At 43.0% G+C, this 22986-nt stretch overlaps 1 protein-coding gene across 14 annotated transcripts in view; it reads left to right on the forward strand.

Annotated features, from left to right (window-relative positions):
• The window catches only part of AKAP13 (A-kinase anchoring protein 13), a 253965-nt gene that overhangs the window by 66969 nt on the left and 164010 nt on the right, over positions 1-22986 (forward strand). For all 14 annotated transcript variants that reach the window (XM_074317388.1, XM_074317391.1, XM_074317390.1 and 11 more), the window contains exon 3: positions 21154-21301. In XM_074317388.1, the coding sequence (XP_074173489.1) occupies positions 21154-21301 (148 nt within the window). The remainder of the gene's footprint in view (positions 1-21153; positions 21302-22986) is intronic.

Raw genomic sequence — 22986 nt, forward strand, 5'->3', positions numbered from 1 at the left:
ATTGGAGTATCACATTAGGGCACATGCTATGCTCTTGTCCAGTTACTGGAGCTGTTAACTTTTATCCCTTGGCTTTTTGTGGTGTTGAATTTGCATAATTTAATCTATGTGTTCCAGAGCAATTGGGCATTTAAAGAAGATGGTGTAATTGCTCACTTTCCTCCTTCAATAGTTTCTGGTTTGGAAAGTACCTTTTGCATATTTGATTTTCCTAACATGGGGCGACCTTGTCTCTTAAGGTGAAAGGGCTGATGTCGCATTGAGTGATTCATTGTCTGCGGTTTGGACAGAGTTGAACAGAGAGTTGTGTCGGCCCTTGTGGATACACACACGGTGTTTAAACAAATGTAATCAAGTCAGCCATTACACCGTATTTAATACGGAATATAGTGAACGTTTGCCAAATGAGTGAATGGCATACAATTTGGAGAACACTGTAAATTTCAGTAAACTTAACCCTTTTTTGATACAACAACCTGCCTTAAAGTCATTCGTTTCCCAAGTTTATTAATTTATTTGTTTTGGCCCTGAGTAGTTAGTAATGCCATCTTTGTGAGTGAAGGTGTTCTAACAGAAATAAATGTGATAACAGTATCTTCACTGTGCCTGTGTAACTGTCCTTTACAGTTGTAGGAAATCTATACAGTATGTCTGATAAGTTTATTGTAGAGATGTATTCTGTGGAATAACGACCTTACCTAGTCATTTGCGAATTGAAAAGGCCTGCTAGAAATAGTGCCTGTTATCCCCAGTCCTGAATTATTATCTTTAGTTCTAATGGGACTTCAGGTCTGAGCCACTTGTTCACAGTAAACTACATACAGCAAACCGCATGACTACTTTTTTTTTTTTTTTAATGAATATAGTACATGTGTCCTTTGGCTCCAGTGCCCTTCTCCCTCAAGATAAAAGCATGAACTTTTCCCAAAAGGGGTTGCGGCTGAGGGATGCTGTCAGATGATAAGAGGAAAAGCCAGGCACATGAAGCAAATGTTGGTATTTATAAAACAAATAAAATAGGCCCTACCACCACCCACACACTAAACTCTACGGGGGCCTAGCAACCTAGCAACTGGACACGCAACAGTAAACAAATCCACCCCCAGACGAACAGCTGAAAAGGAAGCCATATTTTTAAACTTCCGAAGGAGGAAGAGGAAAGGGTCTTTGGATGCCTCTTATCTCAGGCCCCAGCCTTGTTCTAGAAAAGATCTGGCAAGGCCAGGCCTGAATCTCTACACGGTCCGATAGGTGTCAACAATAAAGAGACCTGGATTAATCTCAAATGCCAGAGGAGGTCACCTCCTTTCTCTTCCATCACTGTAGTCTTCTGGAGAAAACGTCATCGTGCACCCAAGTGAATGACCCACGTGTGGGAATGAACTCTGTGAGAAAGGTCAGGACTGGAGAAAAATGTGATGTGTCGTAGGAATCGTATTTTCAGGTTGAGCCCAGTCTTCTGGAAGAGTGAAGAAACTGAGCTGCAGGGAGATTGAGGGATTGGCCTAATATTTAATGGAGGTCGTGATAGACCTGGTCAGGTAGCAGAATCTGCAAATTATTAGCCTCGCCAGTGTTACAGGAGGCAGGTCGTTAGTTAAGATTCAAAGTACTGCATAGAACTTAAAAGTACAAGACTCAGAATAAGTGAGCTAAGTAAGAGAAAAAAAGGTAGCAAAGGGAAGACTGGAAGAGACAAATATTTGAAAAGATGGCGTGGAGCTTTTTCAGAGGAGTGAACAGGTAATGTGTTGGGGCATAGACACATTGGAGAATAGTTTATAGTTATTACTTGAATCCCTCAAGTGGAAAAAGGGGTCAAAATAAACGTGTGTTGTAACTTTTGCTGTAGGGAAGTCTGTAATAGCCATCCCAGTGAATTAAAGTGGGATACTTGTCTTTATACTTACAATTTCCTCAAGAGGATGGGTGACTTCTTAGCCAGGACCAGTGAAAGGAAGGTCAAGGCCCTGACACAATAGGCACTTTTCTTGTAACTCACAGCTCTTGCAGCTCTTTCAGTGCTTTTCCGAATTAGAATAATGCTCTTTCCTGGTTTCAAAGTGTTCCCTTCGGCATAGGTACTTTGTGGTTAATGAATGGCCCTGGCCAACACTGATCAAGAAGGTTTGTATTGGTGATGATTCACTAACTAGAATGACCTTAAGAACACATTGAAAGAGGGAAAGCTTGGGGTGCATTTCTCAGATCTAACATTATAAGCTTATTTTTTGTGTCCCCAAGATTTGCGGTCTATTGAACCCATCTCTAGGTCTACCTTAGGAAAGCCAAAAGGCGTTGCCCCCTCCAAATGAAATGCTTTGTAAAACCAGAGAGAGACTCAGATGTGAGATGTAAATTCTTCTCCGAGGAATGCTCCAAGGTTACATGTGGGATAATTATCATTACCTGCCATATGTTTGGGATAAAACCCACATTTATTAGATTTTCAAGGGGAAGAGCCATTCCAATTACAAAATAAATTTCCAGAACCCCGACAGATGTGGTTTATTATATTTTCCTTCCTTTCTTCCTTTTCCTTAATACTAAATGTTTTTGCATGTAACTGCTTCTGGGAGGAGCAGTTACATGACAGTAGAGGAACATGATGATAGAGGAATATCTTTGTCGCTGGATGCCTTTATTTCAAATGTACAAAACAATATCTAATGATTATAATTATTTCTGTTAGAATAGGGACCATTTCTGATGGTGATGATCTGCTTTTCCTAGGAAGGGGAAGGAGGTTCGGGTACTGGTACTGGTTGAGAACCCACTCTTGGCCCAGGTACTGTGGTGGATACTTAATATACATTCCCTGGTATAATCTTCCCAGCGGACATGTAGGATTTCGTTACTGTTTCCACTTTACAGCCAGGGAAGTGAGGGTTCAGTGGAGTAACTTGCTTGTGGAAGGTGGCGCAGCTCTGGTGGACCTCTGTGAGTCAAAGCCAGTGAGTGACTCCAAAGCCCATTTAAATAAAGGTGACCAGGAAAGCATCTCCATTGGACTCGCATGCAGATCTTGAGAAAAACTTACTAGAGTCATTTCCTGCCACCGCCCTGGGTTCTGGTTGACTCTGGGCTTACGTTTCCAGCCTCGGTGGAGACTTGGTCTCTGTATGGTGGATTCATGTGCTTTGCGCGTGCTGATGGGTCAGAATAGGGATGGACTGGAGGGTATTCTGCTCAGCGAAATAAGTCCGAGGAAGACAAATACCATGTGATCTCACGTAGAGGTGGAATCTAAAGAACAACAAAAAGGAACAAACAAAACAACAGACTCATAGATACACAGGACAAACTGATAGTTGGTAGTTGCCAGAGGGAAGGGGATTGGGGGACTGGGTAAAAAAGGGGGAAGGGAGTAAGAAGTACAGATTGGTAGTTACAAAGTGGTCATGGGGATGTAAGGTACAGAAGAGGGGATATAGCCAGAAATAATGTAACAGCTATGGATGGTGTCAGATGGGTACTGTATTTATTGGGGTGATCACTTCATAAGTTGCATAAATGTCTAATTGCTATGGGGAAAAAAAATCAGAACAGATATCAGAGCCCAAACCCACAGAAGCTGAGGGTGGAGACGTGCTCAGAAGAAGAGGTTTAACAATTTCTGTCAATTAAAAAAAATGATTCTTGAATGAGTTTTCATAAGTCAAATTTTTGAATTTAGGTTATCCCAGCTTCATGTTCTCAGTTGCCTCATTGTAGAGAAGAGGACCTGTGGGGTAATGGCAGCGTTTTAGCATCCCGGTTTCCATAGCAGGAATTAAAAATAACGTGGCTGTGCCTGTTGCTTGGCCGTTAGATTACATTTTGCTCCTACAAAGTGCTTTATCAGCCGACACATCTCTTAAATGAATTACCTTCCATTGCCTGAACAATACGTGTCTGGTGGGCCAGCTCCAACATTTTGTAGATTGGTGGCCCTTTGCAGCCATGTCTGTGGCCTGTGTTTAAATAGTGACACTTTATCACTAGTGCCAGAAGAAATACGGAAGTCAAGTGTTCCTCAGCGTCGCTTTTGATGGTTTTTACCGAACCAGACCTTCAGTTTCCTTCTGTTGGACTTTTTAATCAGTCTCCAGAAACTTGCTTGGAAGTTAATAGGTTTTGCATTTGCAGGCAGCATTTTTTTATTTTTCCTTGACATTTTCAGAGCAGAAGAAGATACATAGGTCAGTGACTTTTCAGGGCCTATCTGCAAGATGCTTTTACAATAACTTGGTGTTTCCCAAGCATCTGAAAAAAATGGAATTTCCTTTTGCTTCTAGTGAAGAGAAGTCTTGCTGTCAGGATGACCAAAATGAACGTAACGCTCTGTACCTTTAATTCATTCATTCAGTGTTTGTGAAGTACCTGTTAAGAGAATGGACTGTCTGGTCTTAGAGAAGTAGATTCTTTAACAGGGGTTCAGGTGCAGGGGGAGTTACGTGACTGCACAAGCAGTGCCTGTTCCAGATCTAGATGAGTTATGCCGGCAGTGATGGTTCATAGCAGAGATGACACATGGGTGGAAATGACTGGAAAGCCTCCCGGAAGGGTGGGGAGTTCTGCTGGCCTGGAGAGGTCGGCTGTGGAGAGAGCAGAGAGCAGAGGGAGGGAAGGAAACAGTCTTTGAAATAAGGCATTGACGTGGTGTTATCAGGGGCGCTGAGTGAGCTGGCTTTGACGGGAGAGCACAGTTCACACGGAGCACACTCGGAGCTGAGGTCCCATGGATAGTCGTTCTGTGCCTGGTAGTGTCGCTAGCTGACGGTGGTGTAGAATGCGCACCCACGTTTAGGGCCCAAACTTTCAGGGGGAAAAGAACTTTCATTTCAATTTTTTAATTCAAATTGTATTTGTTTATAGTTAGGTACTTGTTTTTTGTATGATAAAGGAATTTTGGCATGTATTTATTATGACACTTTTAACTCATAAGCATAAATAAAAGAATTAAACATTTACATAGATAAGGAATTAGAACTACCCATGTATAATGCGCACCCTTATTTTCCCCTCACAGATTTGGGCAATAAAGTGTGCCTTATACGCATACACGGCAAAGTACAGTAATTAAAATGAAATAAAACATAGTCAGTTCCTCCCATGCAATGCGCTTAGTTGCCACACGTGGTTAGTGGCTTCCCTGTTGGGCAGTACAGAGAATAGTGTGTTTCCGTCACTGCAGAAAAGTCTGTTGGCCAGCACTAACGTAGGGCCTACGAAGTTTTCCACAGCAGGATGGAGAGCCCTGGAGCTGTTTTGGCCAGGCCGGTAGTGACAGGGTGAGAGTAGCACCCAGAGAACACTGCGCGGGAGAGGAGAGGAAGGTGGGGACCGTGGAGTGAGCAGACCCGTCCCTTGGCTGTTTTGCCGTTCCAAGTGGGCTGTGAGAAGGAGCCAGCTGTTCCAGAGGGCGGCCTGGGGGATCGTGTCCGGTGGGATGACTGGGGGCATCGAAGAGCCGCACGTGTGTCCCTTGAGGCGCAGCGGGACATGGGGTGCCACCAGTGAGTGGGGAGTCTGTAGAACCTGAGGGAGCACAGTCACGCCTTTACAAGAACCCTACAGGTGGTAGTGAGGGTGAAATCGGGGTGTCTGTGAAGCACATCGCCCAGATGGGCATATAGCAGCTTTGAATCTGGGTCGTTTTAAGGAGACCCCTCTCCTGTATTTTGACACGATGTGAAAGTAGATAATCCTATGTGTGGCTTCCTCTTCCACCTTCTGCATGCGTTACATGTGTGTCGCCTATTCTTTCCCTGTTGGCTTAGAAAGCGGAGAGGAACTGCCATATATTGAGCACCTTCCACGTAAGGTATTTCCTCCCGCTTGGGAGGCTCATGTTGCAGGGGAAGCAACAAAGCTGGGAAGAGGTGAAGCAGACAGAGATTTGAACGGAAAACTCGTGCTCTTTTTATCTCATCTCGACAAGTAAGGATAGCGTCACTATCAGGGCCTCTAAGTGGCAGCGCCCTCCCTTGACCTGGTAACTCGAAGCCCGATGCTGACAGCACATCCACATTTCCAGGCTGTTGTAGCCCTCAGTTCCGCTTGCTTTTCCTTTTTCAAATATAAGATATAGATCTTATCAAAATTGTTTCCTCGCAGCGATGGTCGGTATGGGGGTGACCTGGACCGACCTGCAGCTGGGTTGGTCTGGGACACTGGTTTCCAAAGTGTGGTCCCCAGCCATCAGCATGGCGCCCCTGGGAACTGTCAGAGATGAACATTTTTAGGCCCCACCCCAGATCTGCTGAATCAGGTGGGACCCAACAAGCCGCTTCTGAGTAAGGCCTTCAGATGTTTCTGATACACTCTGAAGTGTAAACATGACCCAAATGAACAAAAAGGATGCTTTTGAACACTTCTTTCTTATGAATTAAATTAGAGCCGTTGGGGCAGCTTTAGGACTTTAAAAATGGCTGCCTGCTAAGTTGTCAGTCGTGGTTGATTATAAAGATAACATGGGAAATCATACGCATTGAGTAGGATGTAATTTCAAAAGGACAGATGTGTGACTTCTTTTTAAGGCTAGATTCCTGGGTAAATTACTACTCGATTATTGACTGGAAATAATACCAAGATGTGTACAACTGAACACGGCTGGTTATCTCATTAAGAGCTAGTAGTGATTTTCAGTCAAGTCAGTTAAGGGAGCTAATGCTTCATGTTGCTTTTCACAGTATTTTTAAATGTAATTTAAGATTTCTCATGTGTTCTTCTGTGTGTTGTTCTGAATAATTAGATCTGCTTTGTAGTTAGTTAGCAGAGCAGGTCACAATGCAAATGGAACTGATAAAAGGGGTTTAGAATGAGGTTGTAGACAGGCTTCTGTAACTTATTTTGGGGCAGCAAAAAAGGAAAACATTTTGAAGTCACCATTTGGGAGTTTAAAACTCCCAGCTGTGGACTCCACGCAGAGTCAGTGGTGCTTCAGGTAATTCCAGCTCTGGGTGTGCAGCCACCAGCCATGGGAAACCGTTTCCGCATCTCTTCCTCTGTGCAACACAGTCACCCCCTCCACCCCATTCCCCCCAACTGCTCATCTTACAGAGTCCGTTTCCTGTCACTTGTCTCTACGGGGCCTTCCTGAACCTTCAACCTCCTGTGGAATCTGTCACTCCTCCCACCAGGCCCACCTCCGCTGTGCAGACTTCACTAGAACACCTCAAACACTAAATGAGCACACTTTGTTCACATGCCTTTCCCCACTCACTGTACTGAGGGCAGAGGCTTTACGTTTCAGTTGTTTTTATTGCTCTCATTTTGACTTCAGCTTCTATCATAGTACCTTACACATAATAGGTGCTCAGTGTTTTTGATTAAATAGAGTTAATTAAAACTGTTCTTCGGGAAAGAGCTTTGCTCCATGTGTGAATGGTTGTAAAAGTCTGGCTAAAGACGAGATCTTTTTTGGTAAAGATTTATGACCCCAAAGGCAAGGCCACTGTAAATCATCAGTCAAGAGATGAAATTACATGTGACCTGGAACCAGTGACAGAAGTGTCACTTTGCTTTGACCCCTGAGATAGGACCTCGAGGAAAAGTTGGGACTAACACTTGGTGAAAAACTGAATTTCAACCCAAATTGTTTAATATTTCTGTGTTGTATATGGCCTGTTTACTTGGAACTCTCTCTGTTTGCTTCTTTCTGCGTTAATCTCATTTTATTGCTCTGTGAATTAGAAGGAATTCTTTACTTATTTTACAGATGGGGAAACTGAGACAGCAAGCTTTATACAGTTCTAGTCTATTCATAAGGCTGAAGATTTTCGTAACCCTCTTCGGAATTCTCTGTGCCATCTGAGATGAGACTGTTAGGTACATTCATAGAGTCACCCACTGAATCTGTAATTCAGAAATCCATAAATAGAACATTAGGAATGTATATCAGCAGGGATGTAGAAATTACATTTTCCTGAAGGTACAGTCATTTATTGATTGATTAATAGACTGGTTTGTTTCCTTTCATGTGGGGATTGACTTTGGGTCCTTACCCTTCGTATGGAGACCCTTATCTGTACTCAGAGTTTTGTTTGTTTCGTCTTTGTTAAACTAAGAAAGCCAGGGGCCTTCGTGCATCTTTGGAGCCCTTCACAAAGCTCTGTTTGGATTAACTGCTGCCCCCTCGTGATATACGGAGCATCTGGCATCTCGGGTGGAATTCTCAGCTGTCTCTCGTTGTTATGTCCACAGAAGGAAATGGGAGTTTTATCTTACTACTCAGGCAGTGGTACGTTCCTTTTTTGGTCCATGGGACCCACCAGGCTGATTGTGGGCTCATTTCCTACCATTCCTGTCATCCTCTTGAACTAGTTGCAGGCCAGGCGTGCTCTTCCCCTTCTCTCACCAACAGGAGTTCCTTCTCGGTCACCTCCCACACCCCTGAATTCTACTTAAAGTGTATTAGGTTTTGCCAACATTGTCTGGTTCGTCCTATCTGCGTGGTGAGCAGAATCCCAGGCAGCCTAACATTAAGCTATTGCTGTGGGCCGTTCCCATAGCCAGTAGCTTTCCTCCACAAACCCCCATTTTCTAGATCGCTTTGAAATTGTTTATTTTACCCTTGCCACCAAATATGCTGTCCTTATTTTACTACGTAAGCCTCAGAATTAAAAGTGGGCTTTCCTCTTCACCATGAGCCAAAAATAGGCTGAAATTTTGCATTTCTGTCAAGTTCCCTGGGGGTGGGGGGGGGGGGTGTTGCTGCTGGTCCTGGGGCCACACGTTGAGAATTCCTGCGCCTGCGGAGCAAAGTTCAGGGGCTGAGGAGTCACGTGGATGTGGGTTTACATCCCTGTGCTAGTAGGAACCCGCGGACGGAGCCTTGCATTCTCCATCTGTAAAATCCAGCACGGGGATACCGATATTACAGGGTTTTTGTGGGGATTAAATATTATTTGAAAAAGGGCAGCAATATCTAGCGTTTGTTGAATACTTACTCAGTACCAGGTACTTTGAGAAGTGCTTCACATAAGTCATTCACTCTTCGACAGGTAAATGCTGTCCCCACGTGGAAAGATCCGAGCTAATCGTATGCCCGTGTGCCCGGTCTTCCTGCCTTCCCTGAAGAAGGCCAGGACCTGTGTGGTGCGCCTTAGATTTGCATAAGGCTCGTTTACTTCTTTTCAAAAATTTGACACTTTAAAAAAAAGCTGGATAGTTATGTGAAACGGTTTTACCAGTAACGCTGGACAAGGAAAATGTCTATTTTAATCTGAAATGATAGAATATTTCTTCTTACTATGTTTATGGTTTTTCAGTACTGTGGATTGTTTAATGCCCATATTTGTTATCAATTAGAAACATTAACTAGCTTTAAAAAGCTTTATAATTTACCTTTAAAACAAATTGATTTTTGTATTCTCTATATATTCCCGTGACTGCTTTTTAGAGGGTTTCATAAAGCTAATTTTGCCACTTACTTAAAATTCTTCACCTGTAATTAAGTAAGACCAAAAAATAGTAAAACTCATTACTTTATTTGGCTTTTTTGAGGAAAAATATGATATACTAGAGGAGATTTTAAGGACAGTAAAGACCTGGAGAAACTGAAATGTGGGATATTTTTGTTTACTTGAGAATGGATGGGAGCATTTATTTTGTGCCTGTTGTATGCTAGATACTTGAAATACCTTGGTAAAACACCAGTACTTACTTTGTATGGTGGGTGAGGGTTTCAATGGTAACCCTGATCTGTGTAAGACTCGAAAACGGGGCTGGTGGATAGTTAACACTTGATGAAAGAGCCATTATTGTTTCATGCACTTCAGATATGTGAACATAATAAGTTTCTATCCTGATAGGCTTTACAGTCGAGCAGTTGCCAGAAAGCCTTTGGGTAGTTCCTGAAACCACCACAGTGCTGGTGACAGGTGAAGCTGCTGTCTGAGTCCTGTGATTGCAAAGCACATGGTCTTCCTCCTAGAGCAAGGCCTCCCGTTCTGTACCGACAGCCTCTCTTCTTACCCTTGATGTAGTTGCCAGTGTCCCACTTGCATGTCTCTTTCCTGTGGCCTCATAGTTAGTTGTATCGTGCGTTGGGAGTGAGATAGGCGTAAGTGTGGTTCGACGTGACCTGCTGGGTTCCCCTGCTCCTGCGCGTGCACGGACCCCACGTGGGCAGGTTCAGGGCAGTCAAGAGCTGGATCTACGAGCTGGATGTACGTGCAGGAGGTGAAGAAGGTGGGTGTTGGGTCAGGTCCGGAGGCCTTTCACCTCAGGGCGAGGACCGGAAAGAAAGGCATCGTCTTCATGCTTCGCTGTCTCGCTCTAATCATCAGTCAGGTGGGAGGAGATTGTGGCAGGTAAAGGGAGCAGCACGGCCAAGCAGAGAGACTAGTAAAGAGTGAGGCTTAACCGTCTTCGTGCGTTCTTGAGCCGCCCGCGGCTGGGTGGGTTGTAGCGAGTGGGGAGAGGCTCTGTGCGGAGATGAGCTGGAGGGGGAGCGGCTGGGTCGTGAGGGCCTCTGCTGCGCACGGAAGGGACATGCTCAGGAGTTGTTAGTGGGGTGTCCTGTGGCCCTTCCCAGAGTTTCAGGGGACTCACTTGATCACGTTGGATTTGGGAGACTCTTCTATTACTACCTAGTGTGTGGAGGGCTAGCCTAGAAGCCTGGAGACCCAATTCCGTGGATGACTGTAGAGGAAAACCCAGAGAACTGACAAAGGAAGCTAGGTGAGTAAGAGTGGAGTGGGTGAGAACAGAAGTCAAATTGATAGATTTTCATTACAGAATGTCCCCCATTTCAATCTTCTGCTGTCTGGGAGGGGAGAACGGGAAGAGAGAGATTGATTTATCTAATATGCAACCACCTGCAATTCTTTGATTAAATTTCGATCAGGAATTAATAAAATTCCTTATGTTCTCTGCATTTTAACCAAATATCTGGTCCTAGTAACAAAGGGAAGACTGTCTCTTTAACTGGTGGCCTATTTATTGTGGTAGTTCCAAAGAATTGTGAAACATTTGTTGGAGGGAGAGGCCTTTTTTTTTTTTTTTTTAGCCACCAGCCAACACCCTCCAACCAATTTAGTTTTGCTTAAACAAGAATAGACAGAGGCAGGGTTGTACATGGAAACAAAAAGCTTATATTCTTAGGATGTTCAAAAACTCTCTTCTTTTTAAGGAACACTTCCTGTTAAGGGGACCGCACATTAAATGATTTCTAAATTTTCTGTAATTGGATTCTTTTTCCAGCTGAAGTTTGAAGATTCTTCCCCATTAGGGAGAATGGTTTCTACAACCTTAGGGAGAACTCAACAGCTTTACCGTGCGCCATCTGCTGGTTTCATTTTCATGGACCAAATAGGTGGTGCTTGGCAATCTCTCAAAAATTTCCGTGTATCTTAGTGCTGCAAAATTATGAAGCTGGAAAACAGTATGAATTATTGTTAGTACCGTGTTTCCCCAAAAGTAAGACCTAGCCAGACCATCAGCTCTAATGCGTCTTTTGGAGCAAAAATTAATATAAGACCCGGTAGTATATTATTATATGTTATATTTTATATGAGACCTGGTATTATATTATACCCGGTCTTATATAAGACCGGTATTATATTTATATTATATTATATTATATTATATTATATTATATTATATTATATTATATTATATTATATTATATTATATTATACCTGGTCTTATATTAAAATAAGACCGGGTCTTATATTAATTTTTGCTCCAAAAGACGCATTAGAGCTGATGGTCCGGCTAGGTCTGATTTTCGGGGAAACACGGTAGAGTATTTCCAGTTACCATTTTGTGTTAGCATTGGGGAAGGTGGTGCTTTGGTCTGGCATATAGACATATGTGATTAAAAATGAAGAAGGCAGGTTATAGGGATTTCATTGACCCAGGTTGAAGTAGAAAGTAACTTTAAATGTCAAATAAAATTGTTAAATATTTTCTAACATTGAAATCATCTGAAATCTGTATGGTATGTGGAATGAATTTATTAACAGTTTATGCCAAAAGCCAATAAATTTCTCAGTGGATTTCTGTTAATGTTACTTGAGGTACTTTGAGGCACCTTTTTAGGAAAGCTTTATAAAAAGGGCCAGTCTGGAGAATGGGCTTTACTCTCAGGGAGGTGGAAAGTATCTGAATATTTTTCCGCTGAAGGGAGAGACCACCTTATCTGAAACAGCCTCTCACCTCTACTTCAAACACTTTAATCCCTTACCCCTCTTATTCTTTTTTTTAAGATTTTATTGGGGAGGGGACTTTATTGGGGAACAGTGTGCACTTCCAGGACTTTTTTCCAAGTCAAGTTGTTGTCCTTTCAATCTTAGTTGTGGAAGGTGCTGTTCAGCTTCAGGTTGTCCTTTCAGTCTTACTTGTGGAGGGCGCAGCTCAGCTCCAGGTCCAGTTGCCCGTTGCTAGTTGCAGGGGGTGCAGCCCACCATCCCTTGCGGGAGTCCAACCGGCAACCCTGTGGTTGAGAGGACGCGCTCCAACCAACTGAGCCATCTGGGAGGCAGCTCAGCTCAAGGTGCCGTGTTCAATGTTAGTTGCAGGGGGCGCTGCCCATCATCTCTTGTAGGAGTTGAACCAGCAACCTTGTGGTTGGGAGCCCACTGGCCCATTTGGGAATCGAACCGGCAGCCTTCGGAGTTCGGAGCACGGAGCTCCAACCGCCTGAGCCACCGGGCCGGCCCACCCCTCTTATTCTTTGTAATACAACTTTCCCCTTGATGTTACTAAGGTCTCATAATTTGATGGTTTTACCTGCTAAAATATAATCTCTGTGAGGCCGTGGTCCTTGTCTCTTCCATGTTTATTCCCTAGTTTTTAACAGTGCCTGACACGTGTTTGATGATCCATAGCTATTGTATGAAAAAGTTCATTTTGCTGACAACCAGAATGGGTTTCAAGTGGTTAGTACTAAGGGACCGACTGTGATCTTATTCCCAGCCCCATGTTTTTCCTACATCACTACCCTGTGTGGTGGCAGATGTTCTGTTAGTTTTCTAGCCTGACGGCAACGATATCATGCACTGATGTCAGTTCTTATCTTAAAGATGCTCAGGGTACGGCTTTGCCACAACTGTGCCTTATACATTTGCCTTTTATTTTCCTAGAACACGCCAGTAAATTAGGCATAGCAGATGTAGCTCGTGCGTCCTCCTGTAATTAAAGCTGTGTTCTTTTGAATGAATTCCAGTATAAGAGAGGCAAAGGGACGGCACTAAGACAGAAATACAAGAAGATCAATATTTCTTTGAAGTTTGCTATTGCTCTATGACATTTTGTTAGCTCCATTATATCCAGTGTTTAAAAACTCTCAGATCTGACAGCTGTTTCCTGAATGATTTTGGATTCGTTTGCAGCCTTTCACCTCCTCCTCCACATCAGCCCTGTCCACTCACGGTGACTATCATCTGTTTCAAACAGAATTTGAAATCCGGGCCGAGAGAATTCTTGTTCCTCTGGCTCCTAATGGGCCGTGCTGGCTGGAGATGACCCCGTGGGAAGCCTCCCTCCCCTGCCTTGTGTGCAGCGCAGCGTCCAGAGCTGCCTCGTGGTTCCTGCGGTGCCTGTTCCTTTTCCTGCAGTGCTCTTGTACAGCTGCAATTGCTGCTTTAGGTCTCTTTCTCCCTTAAGAGACTACGAGCCCCCAAAGGGCAAGAACTGTCTCGTCTTTACATTCTCAGCGTCTGTCATCCTACGTCACCCAAGCGCCCAGCCAATGTTTAGTTAAGCGAAGGAAGTGATAAGCAAGACAGATTTCATAGTTTGCTTATTTGTAGTATTTTAAGTTTTGTTTCTTTCACGGATGACACGTTTTTGGTTCAACCCAACAAACGTGGATTGAGCGCTTGGTGTAGGTGAGGCCCTTTGAAGAGATGCTGAGTCTACAGAGATGAACTAGGTACAGTCTCCTCCCAGGGGAAGGGGCTAAGCGTCGGAAGGTGTGCTCCTGCGGGGGATGACCTGCCCTGGCCCCCAGCAGCGGTGAGCGCAGCCGTTTCTCCGCAGAAGCCTTCCTTCCATGCCCCTGGCGGCAGACCTTGGGCAGCCATCTCCTCTGGACCCAGAGAAGCTGGTGCTTACGCTAATTATAGCGCTTGGCACCCTGTGCATAAGCGCGTCTGCCCAGGTTCCTGGAGGGCAGGCACCAGGAAATGTTTATCACTCTAGTACCTGGCTGATGGCAGAGACAGAATGTGTCACACAGAAGGCGCCGAGGGCTTGTGTAGCGTGAATGGATGGACAACTTCAGGCCGTGGAAATGGGAACAGAATACCGAGGAGACAGGAGGAAGGTGATGAGCACAGGAATGTGCCATTAACTGTTTCAGCTAATTTACCTACTTGATGGACTATAAACATTTTATACTAGCAGTAAAAAATAGTGAAATAATAAGATAAATAGTAGTAAAGGAAATGTTTCAAGTAATAAAATATTTTACACATTTTAAGGCTCATTTTACTTGTCAACATTCATGTTTAATACAATAGTCATAGTTTCCAATATTTATATTTTAAAAATAACCCTAATACTAACAGGTAGCAGTCTTATATATGTTTGGTAGCAGTAAGTCATTTGAAACTCCTTTAACTTTGATTAATTAAATCTGGCTTTCTACCAAATTAGTACAGATTAAGAATTATACTTTGCCTAGATTATACCTTCCCATAAGGTTTGTAGTTGCTGAGGGAATTATTGACAAGATGGTTAAAATAAAGAGAAATCTGAAATATTTTAAATGATGGTTAATTAACTGTACCATGAGTCTAGGAAGTAATATTTATTTTAGTTTGGCTAATGAGCTCTCTGGGAGCCTCAACAAGAAAGTATTTTAAGTTCTTGGCAGCATTGCGGCTGCCCTTAAATAAAGAGAAATATGGTCAGTCTCATAATCTCGGTGGCGTTTGAGTTCAGGTTCTTCTCGGTCCAAAGGATCCCGTTTCTGGGTTTGAGGCAGTGGAACAGATAGATGTGTGGTACGTTGTGAAAAGACCCACTTAAGACTGGAGGAAAATGAAACTGTTCCTGAGTTTGCTGTGTCTGCCTTCAGATCCCTCCTCCACGGCCTGTTCTGAGGGTTGTTTAGAAATCATTCCTTTTAATGCTGCAAGTCCTTTAAGCCTTGCTCCTCTGATGTCACTGATCCTCTGTTCTCTGATTTCTCCTCTCTGGCTGGTGTTTCCTCATTGGTCTGTGTCTCCAGATCAGTTTCTTCTTCCTGCCGTCCCTGTAGGAACACGAGGGTCTAGTCCTTGGCTCTCCGTTACCGCGTACCCTCCAGGCCGCTTCACTTCGTGCCTGCAGCGTGACTGTCAGCTCTGCGTCACCAGCCCAGACCTTTCCTGACAGCCTGTCCTGCTAACTGCCTGTTGGGTCGTAATAGCTACAATCCCCCCAACTGGTATTCGAAACGACACCGAAAGCTTGCTCTCCTTACTCAGCTCATTCCCACGACCAGGGCCCCACCATTTATCCTTAGCGAGATACCACTTCTTCTGAGGATGTCGCTTCCTGTGTTCTCTCTTCCTGTCTTTGTCCAGCCCCCATCCAGTTAGTGACCATATTTCATCAAATTGTTTTCAACAGAATGCCTGTCTCACATTGGTTTCTTTTTACACCATCTTGCTTCTGTAGCATTTGAAGCTCTCTTTGCTCCCTTTCCTGGTGTTTTTGTAACATTTTCCCCAAATGGTTTCCTTGCTGCTATTCTCTTTCTGTGTTAGGATACTGCTGTGAGATAAACCTTTCTAGAACATTTGCTGCTTTTAACATGTTGCCCTCCACCGCTCTCCCAGTATATACCACACAAGGCTGTGTTTTCCCCCTTACCTACATAGTTTCAAGTATCTTTATTTAAAAAAATTGGAAAACACAAGAAAGCATGGGGTATATTAAAATTGGCCTCAACGACTGTCTAGGAATAACTGCTATTAAAGTTTTGGTGTTCCCCCCACCCCACCCCCAAATGTGTGTTTTGAGTATCTGCTAGTTATTCTAGACAAAGGAGCTATCTCAGTGAATAAAAATGCTCTCATGGGGCTTACATTCTGGTGAATAATCGTTATTTATTGAGATATGATTGCCATGTAGCACTGTATTTGGGGTGTACGACACGATGATTTGGTATATGCATACACTGTGAAATCACAGTAAGTTTAGTTAACGCATCCATCACCACGTATTGTTAAAAAGTTATTTTCTGGTGGTGAGAACTTTTAAGATCCCTCTCAGCAACTTTCAAATATACAATGCGGTATTGTTACCAGGTTCAAACTCTAGTCACCATGCTGTCCATTGCCGCTGTTCTACATTCCATCTAATGTATCATAACTGTCATTTATTGAACACTTATGTGCCATGCATTGGTACAGCTGCCTTACTTTTGTCAATCACTTAACTCTTACAACAACCTCATGAGGGAAGTATGGTTGACCTCGCTTATGGCACAGAGAATTTAACGTTCCCCCAGGTTAAACAGCGAGAAAGTGACATGCCATCCTTTTAACCACTGTGCTGTGGTAACAAGTTATAAGCCAAGTTGGAAAGTTAGGAAACACGGTGACTTAAGGTGGTGATAATAGTGACCTCTGGTGAGCAGGACTATGGCAGCACTTGTTTTCCAGAACCTGAGATGCTTTGTACTTGTTTTTCTTCTCTCGTTCTGTGTTTCACCAAAAATAAAACCTACCCTAAAAAGAAGCCCCAGTTGAGATCGTCAGCCAGACGGGCGGCTTTAGTACGTCACCGCGATGTTACAGAAGTGACATGACTGTATTGGAATAAATGTAGATTGTTGTACATGGAAAAACAAGACATCCCCTAAAAATATGCGTCTTAAGGACCTAATGTGTCTTTTGGAGCAAAAATTAATATAAGACCCAGTCTTATTTTCGGGGAAACACGGTAGCAAGCCCTCCACTTTTATGCCTCATAAACCATGACCCCTTTTGACTGGGCTTGCCATGGCAAACCCTTGATTTCCCTGTGGAAATTCTCCCCTTTTCCCTCTGCCACCTTCTGACCTGTTCTTGATGATGTGATGGTTAAAAAGGGCGGGTGGGGGTTGAGGGGTGCCTCGGATTTGTAACATTTGCCAATTTCAGTTGTGTAAATACTCCCATAATGGTTTGCTTCATGCTATCTATGCCACATCACTGGGTGCAATGTTGGCAGAGGATGCGTGCTGGTAAAAGATACGCAGTCACACCTTTATAATAGAATTCCTACCATGTAGACACAATAGATGCAAACCTCAAGAGCATAGATAATATTAGGATGTGATAAAAATAATGAAACAGTGATGAGTTTTGAGTATTTATTACATTTGTCTTTAACATTTTAATTATAAGCTTATGTCGTTTAATTTTTAATGGCTGCATTTATTTAACAAGATACCTGGCTTGCAAAATTCCTGAAAATACAACAATCAGCTCTAATGAGCCTGTACGAGCCAGGTCTAGCGTACCACTGCAATTACCTTGCTGCTGCTGGCGCCCACCTTCAAAAACCTTATTGCAGACACTGCCTTGCCCTCTAAGACCTCAGGGCCAGCCCTTCTTGTACCATTCACCCCTCACAAACCTTCCTAACTGTCTCACTTCCCTGATCTCCGTGTAACAGCTTTTTTCCAAGTCTGCGTCCCTCCCACCCACCCCCACATTGCAGTTCACTTTCTCCGGCCCCTCAGATGCCTTTCTCATCGCTGTTTTATTTTTGCCCTGATCAAGTTACTGTCCCCAGTTAAAGGAAGGCCCCGTTTGTAACTAGTATCTCGGGTCATGGAGTGTCTCCAAGTGCGAAGTTGGGCCTCACGTGGAGAAGAAATCCTTGATCTAGAAAGGAAAGGTCTGTTCTTAGAATTCCAGGTTAGAGACTTAGGTGGATTTTTTTAACTTATTACTAAATTTATAGAAAGGTGATTATCGTGCTATTCATACATTATTATACCACTGTATAAATTAGTTAAAACGAGAAAACTGAGACCCTAGCTATCATTTAAAACCCTGTTTTTATTGGTAAATAAATGGATTGATTGGTGGCATTTAGGACTAATGCATTTTATATTTTGGGGATCACCTGTGTTTACAAAATAGGGCCTAGTGTAGATTGTCTTTCCTATTAGTTCCTATGTCATCTGTCAGCAAAACTAATTAAGGCCCTGAAAAAATTGTCAGGTTCATTCATGAAGACACATGAAAATACCTTTGTAAGGGTAGCGCTCTGTTTCTTGAGTTTAGATTATTGGAGAAGTGGAGATGTAGGTACATTCTCTTCCTGGGCTTGGACCAAACTAAAATATCCATCAAGAATGTCTTTCAAATTGCCCTTGTTAATAAGTTTATCTGTTGTAGTTAGAAACATGCCAGACTTGTTAATAGGGGAGTCAGATTGATTTATCTTTTTATCTGCGGGGCTGGAGCAGCAGCAAAATCACTTAGCAAGGGTCTGCCTAAAGGAGGGTGTAATTCTATTAGAGCAACCACCTCCACAAAAATTCTGACTGAGATCTGTTTCTCGGGTTTGTTTTTGAATCTCCACTGCTCACTTAAGCTGTCAGGCCATCTGAAGTAACACTAGGTGCCTGGTACTCCTGCTGTAAATTTGGAGTCATGTGGTAGAAATGCAGAGTAAGAATTTTGGATGTTTGCTCTCAGAGACTTTATCAGAATGCAGAGATATTCCTTCAAGGAAAACAGGTACTTGAGTTCCAAGTGCCTTCGGAATCTAAATTTCAAGTGCCTTTGAAGTGAATGAGGCCTCTGTGTCCCCTTCTACTTCACATTTGGGGGAGTTGGACTTAATGCTAAAAAAACAAACTATTCAACAAAGCTATGAAAGCAATTTGAAACTTCTTTACTTTTGGGAATGAAAAAAGAGGTTGATACTGAGAGCTTTGTTAGAAGGATTCCAACTGCCTATTAGCCATCTCCTCTGTCCCCAGTTAGGAGGTTCCAGATACCACTAGTACCTGGGGTCTCCCATTGAGAGGAAATCCTTAATCTAGAAAAGGAGGACATAGTCTTAGAATTCCGGGTTAGATATCTCAGTGAAAATACCTTTTTTTCTGCAAAAGCCCACACGTTAAGTAATTTAGGCTTGAGGGCCATTTGTCTCTGTGGCAACCACTCAACTCCTCAGTGACCTGTTCTAGTGCAAAAGTAGCCACAGACAGGGTGTGAGCAAATGGGCATGACTGTGTTCCAATACAACTTTATTTATTCACGCTGAAATGCAAATGTCCTATCATTTTTACGTGCGAAAGACAGTTTTCTTTTGATTTTTTTCCCAACTGTTTAGAAATGTAAAAACCTTTCTCAGCTGTGAGCCATACGAAAACAAGGAGAGGGCGGGATTTGGCCGATGGGTCATAGTTGGCCAACCCGTGCTCTGAAGGATGAAACTTTAGAACTTTCATTTACAGTTTTTGGTTTTTCTTTTTTCCCCCCCAGGTTATAATGGTATTTCAGTACTTTGAGAAATTGGGTCTTCTCATGTGTGCTGCAGACATTTTAACTGGCTGTGGTTTTTCCGTCCAAAAGATACTATTTTACCAGTCTAAGCTTTACAAATATGTTTCCAAGAAAGGGACTTATACACAAGTCTAAAGTACAGTTCTAAATTGTGACTGAAGTCGGTGATAATTTTCTGTTTTACCAGCTGTGCTGTTTATTGTGTTAGGGTGCCTTGGAACTTTCCAGTCCAGCATTCATAGTATTATATAGTACGTTACAGCTGATGTGTCGTTCATTCTGACTTCTTACGTGCTCATTCAACAGGGCAGTGGGGATAACGTAAGAAATAGACACTGAGGCCTTTGGGAAATGCTTTGAACTCTGTTTCTAGAATTAACCTTATTGGAGCCTTTTCTGTTAATAGACTCGATTCTAGGTTTGACTTCAAGATCTTTTGTTTTCGGTGTTTAGGAAACACCACCTGTTGCTTTGCTTTGCTACTGGGCCCAGTAAGCTGTGGCCACCGGGTGGCATGCTTCTCCTGTAGGCTTTGCTTTGCTGAAATGAAAGGGAAACATGCTCTAACAAGGCGAACGCTCTCTCCCCTGTTGAATGCTCATGCGGCCTGCCTTTCTGTAACTTGGTTTTCCCATAGTGCATTACTAAGATCTATACAAAACTGAACCTCAGTGCTTTAAAATCTTTTGTTTATGGTTACAACATGAATGATATGTTTGTAATTGGTGATTAGGACAGTATTTCATAGAATATGCTTATCATGTAGCCACTGACCTCAATTTAAAAATTTAACATATAAAAACTGTTAGAAGAATATTTGCAAATAAAGGACAGAGATGTTTTAACTTCTGAGTAGTTGCAGAGTCCTGAGCAAAGTTACTAGCCCAAGATTTTTGTGTGATTGCAAGGGTTTAATGGGAGACGGGGGGAGTGAATGAATAAAGAAGGGTAGGGATTCCAGACGGTCAGGAAACACAAATTGTAAGAAAAGTGACCTTCCCATCCTACTAGATAAAGAATGTTATCATAGACTGAGAGCTGAATGTGGTCCAAGAGTTTTCACGTGTTAGTTGTAAGAAGAGAAGGTATTATTTCCACTTATATAGTCAGAGAAACTCAGGTTTAGAGGATTTTAAGTAATGTTTTTGTGGATGAAGTTTAAACCCAGATTTGTCTGAAGTCCAAGCGTTTGCTCTTTGCATCCGACCATTTCCAGGCCAACTCTGTTAGACGCTCTCCACCCTTGCTGGAGAATGGTGGACTTGGCAGTGATTTGTCGGATGTAGAATTTAGAGAATTGTTGCTGCAAGTGGAACACGGGTTAAGGGGCACTCTGAGTATACGGATGCAACTCACCAGTATCCCTGCCCCATCCTCTCTGCCTTAGTTTTGGACTTTCCTGGATTTCTCCCTGTTTCCCACTTATCAAGTGAATATACCAACTGTTATTTTGTTGCTTTATTTGTGTGTCTAGCCACCTCCACTAACAGGTAAGTTTAAAGAGAACAGAGGTCTTATTTTTAGGTCATTTTGTATTCTCAGTGCCTAGAATCCTGGCAGATAAGCACTCAATCAGTGTTTGTATTTGTATAAATGTCCGAGAATGGGGCACAGGGTAGACGACACGTTTGATTTTCCCTCAAATCGGATGTTTTGTAAAAGACAGACTCTCAAGGGGAGCCTCACTAATGCAGACTTGCTCTGTCTTCCCCTTTCCTAGGGCGATTGTGTGGTCACTGTCCTGCTCGCCGAAGAGGACAGAGTTGAAGATGATGTAGTGTTTTACTTGGTCTTTTCGGGTTCCACCCTCCATCACTGCGCAAGTACCCGGAAGGTCAGTTCCAATAAGCTGGAGACCATCGCTCCTGGTAAGTGTGTGAATGGACTCTTGACCAGCCCTTCACTGGTTCTTGAACGCTTTCACTCTGTGTTCGTCAGTGTAGAGAGACAGGAAGAATGAATCCGGGTGAAAGAACTGTGGTCACGTTGGCATTTTTAACTGCATTTCAAAATGTTTTGTGTATATCTTGCTTGTTTCACCAAAATCAGACCCTAACTAGAAATAAATGCAATAAAATAGTGTCATAAATCGAAAGATAAAGAAAATCAGGTTCAGCAAAAATAGTAATTTATTGGAATATTGAGATTTGGGGGGAGAGTACAGCACATGTGGAAGATACAAGTTCCCAGGTGGATACTGTGGTGTGATTGCAGATTTGATTCTGAATATCAGAGTGGCAGAAGCAGACGTGACACACAGTAATACATCAGTGTCCCTGAGGGACAGACTTAAAAACTCTTCCATAAAGGCCAAACTTCCCCCAAATTAAGAAATTGTAGTTCATGCTGGAAGGAGTGTTTAATCACTGTTGCATTTATAAATGTAATGGAATTAAAAGGAAAGTGTTTGCATATTAAACATTCTTTATAAAGTCATTATGTCATTGCTGTCACCACAGAAAAGGCTGGTAGAGTAATGACTGTCTCCTGACCTGTCCAGCATTTGAGGTGTATTGATTTGTATTTGGAGAGGAGCTTCTTTCCTTAATTGACCTTGTTTCAAAGTTAGCAGTTGGCCAATTTTCATCAGAATACAAAAGAGGGCCTATGTGGGGGGAACCCCTAAAAAGTGTTGACAGTCGAGTTCCTTCAGAGAATAAAGTGGATTTCGTTCTTATTGAAACATTTCTTTTTACCAGTATTTTTATATTACATTGGTTCTACTCTGTTGAAAAGGATGGTGTAAAAAATTAATAGTTTATGAAGTACTTTCAGTATCTAGTCCTGACGGTATTGGATGCGATGGCCTGTTTTTTAGCTTCTTGTATGATACCTACCAAATCCTGGCAAGCATGCCACGCTCAGGAACTGGGGTGATGACAGTTGCGAGCTGTGTTTGTTCTCCTACTTGGCAAAAATGATTTTGAAAAATAGAGGGTTTAAAGATTCTTGGCAGTGAGTGTGAATATCCCCGTGGCCCCCCCATTTTTAGGGATAGGAAATCGAACAAGAAGGTCAGGGGAGATAGTTCCTTTTCTGAAGACTGTTAAGCATCCTTCTTCGTGACTTAAAGCTCCAGTCATATTGTTTGCTGTGATGTGTGCCATGTCCGAAAGGCTTGTCTGGAGCTTTGCAAAAGGCTGCTGTCTGGCAGGGACCTCCAGCCTCACCACTGCTGAGCATTTATCTTGTGGGGAGAAAAGGTCCTCACCCAGGTACAATCAGTCAGTCCTGACTGGGCTCTTAGAGGACACGAATGGGAGTGATTTCTATAAGCTTATTTCTTCCTGAATTAGAAACACTTTAGGAGTTAAAATTGGGGTGGGGGGGAAGGGAGACAGAGTTGCGTGTGTGTAGAGGGAAAGCGAAAAAGCACAAATGAAGGTGAATGTAAAGCAACGCTGAGAGAAAGGACAGACATGTAAGGATGTAGCCCTGTGCCCTAGCCGCCACCCTCAGTCACAAGTCCCAGCAGAATTCAGTCTCTGGGTGGCCAGGGACATGCCCGGCAGCTTCTGCACCTTCACTGGCAACCTCCTTAAGTCGGGGTGGG

This window comes from Rhinolophus sinicus, linkage group LG13 (genome assembly GCF_036562045.2).
Source record: "Rhinolophus sinicus isolate RSC01 linkage group LG13, ASM3656204v1, whole genome shotgun sequence".
In the NCBI taxonomy this organism is placed as follows: Eukaryota; Metazoa; Chordata; class Mammalia; order Chiroptera; family Rhinolophidae; genus Rhinolophus; species Rhinolophus sinicus.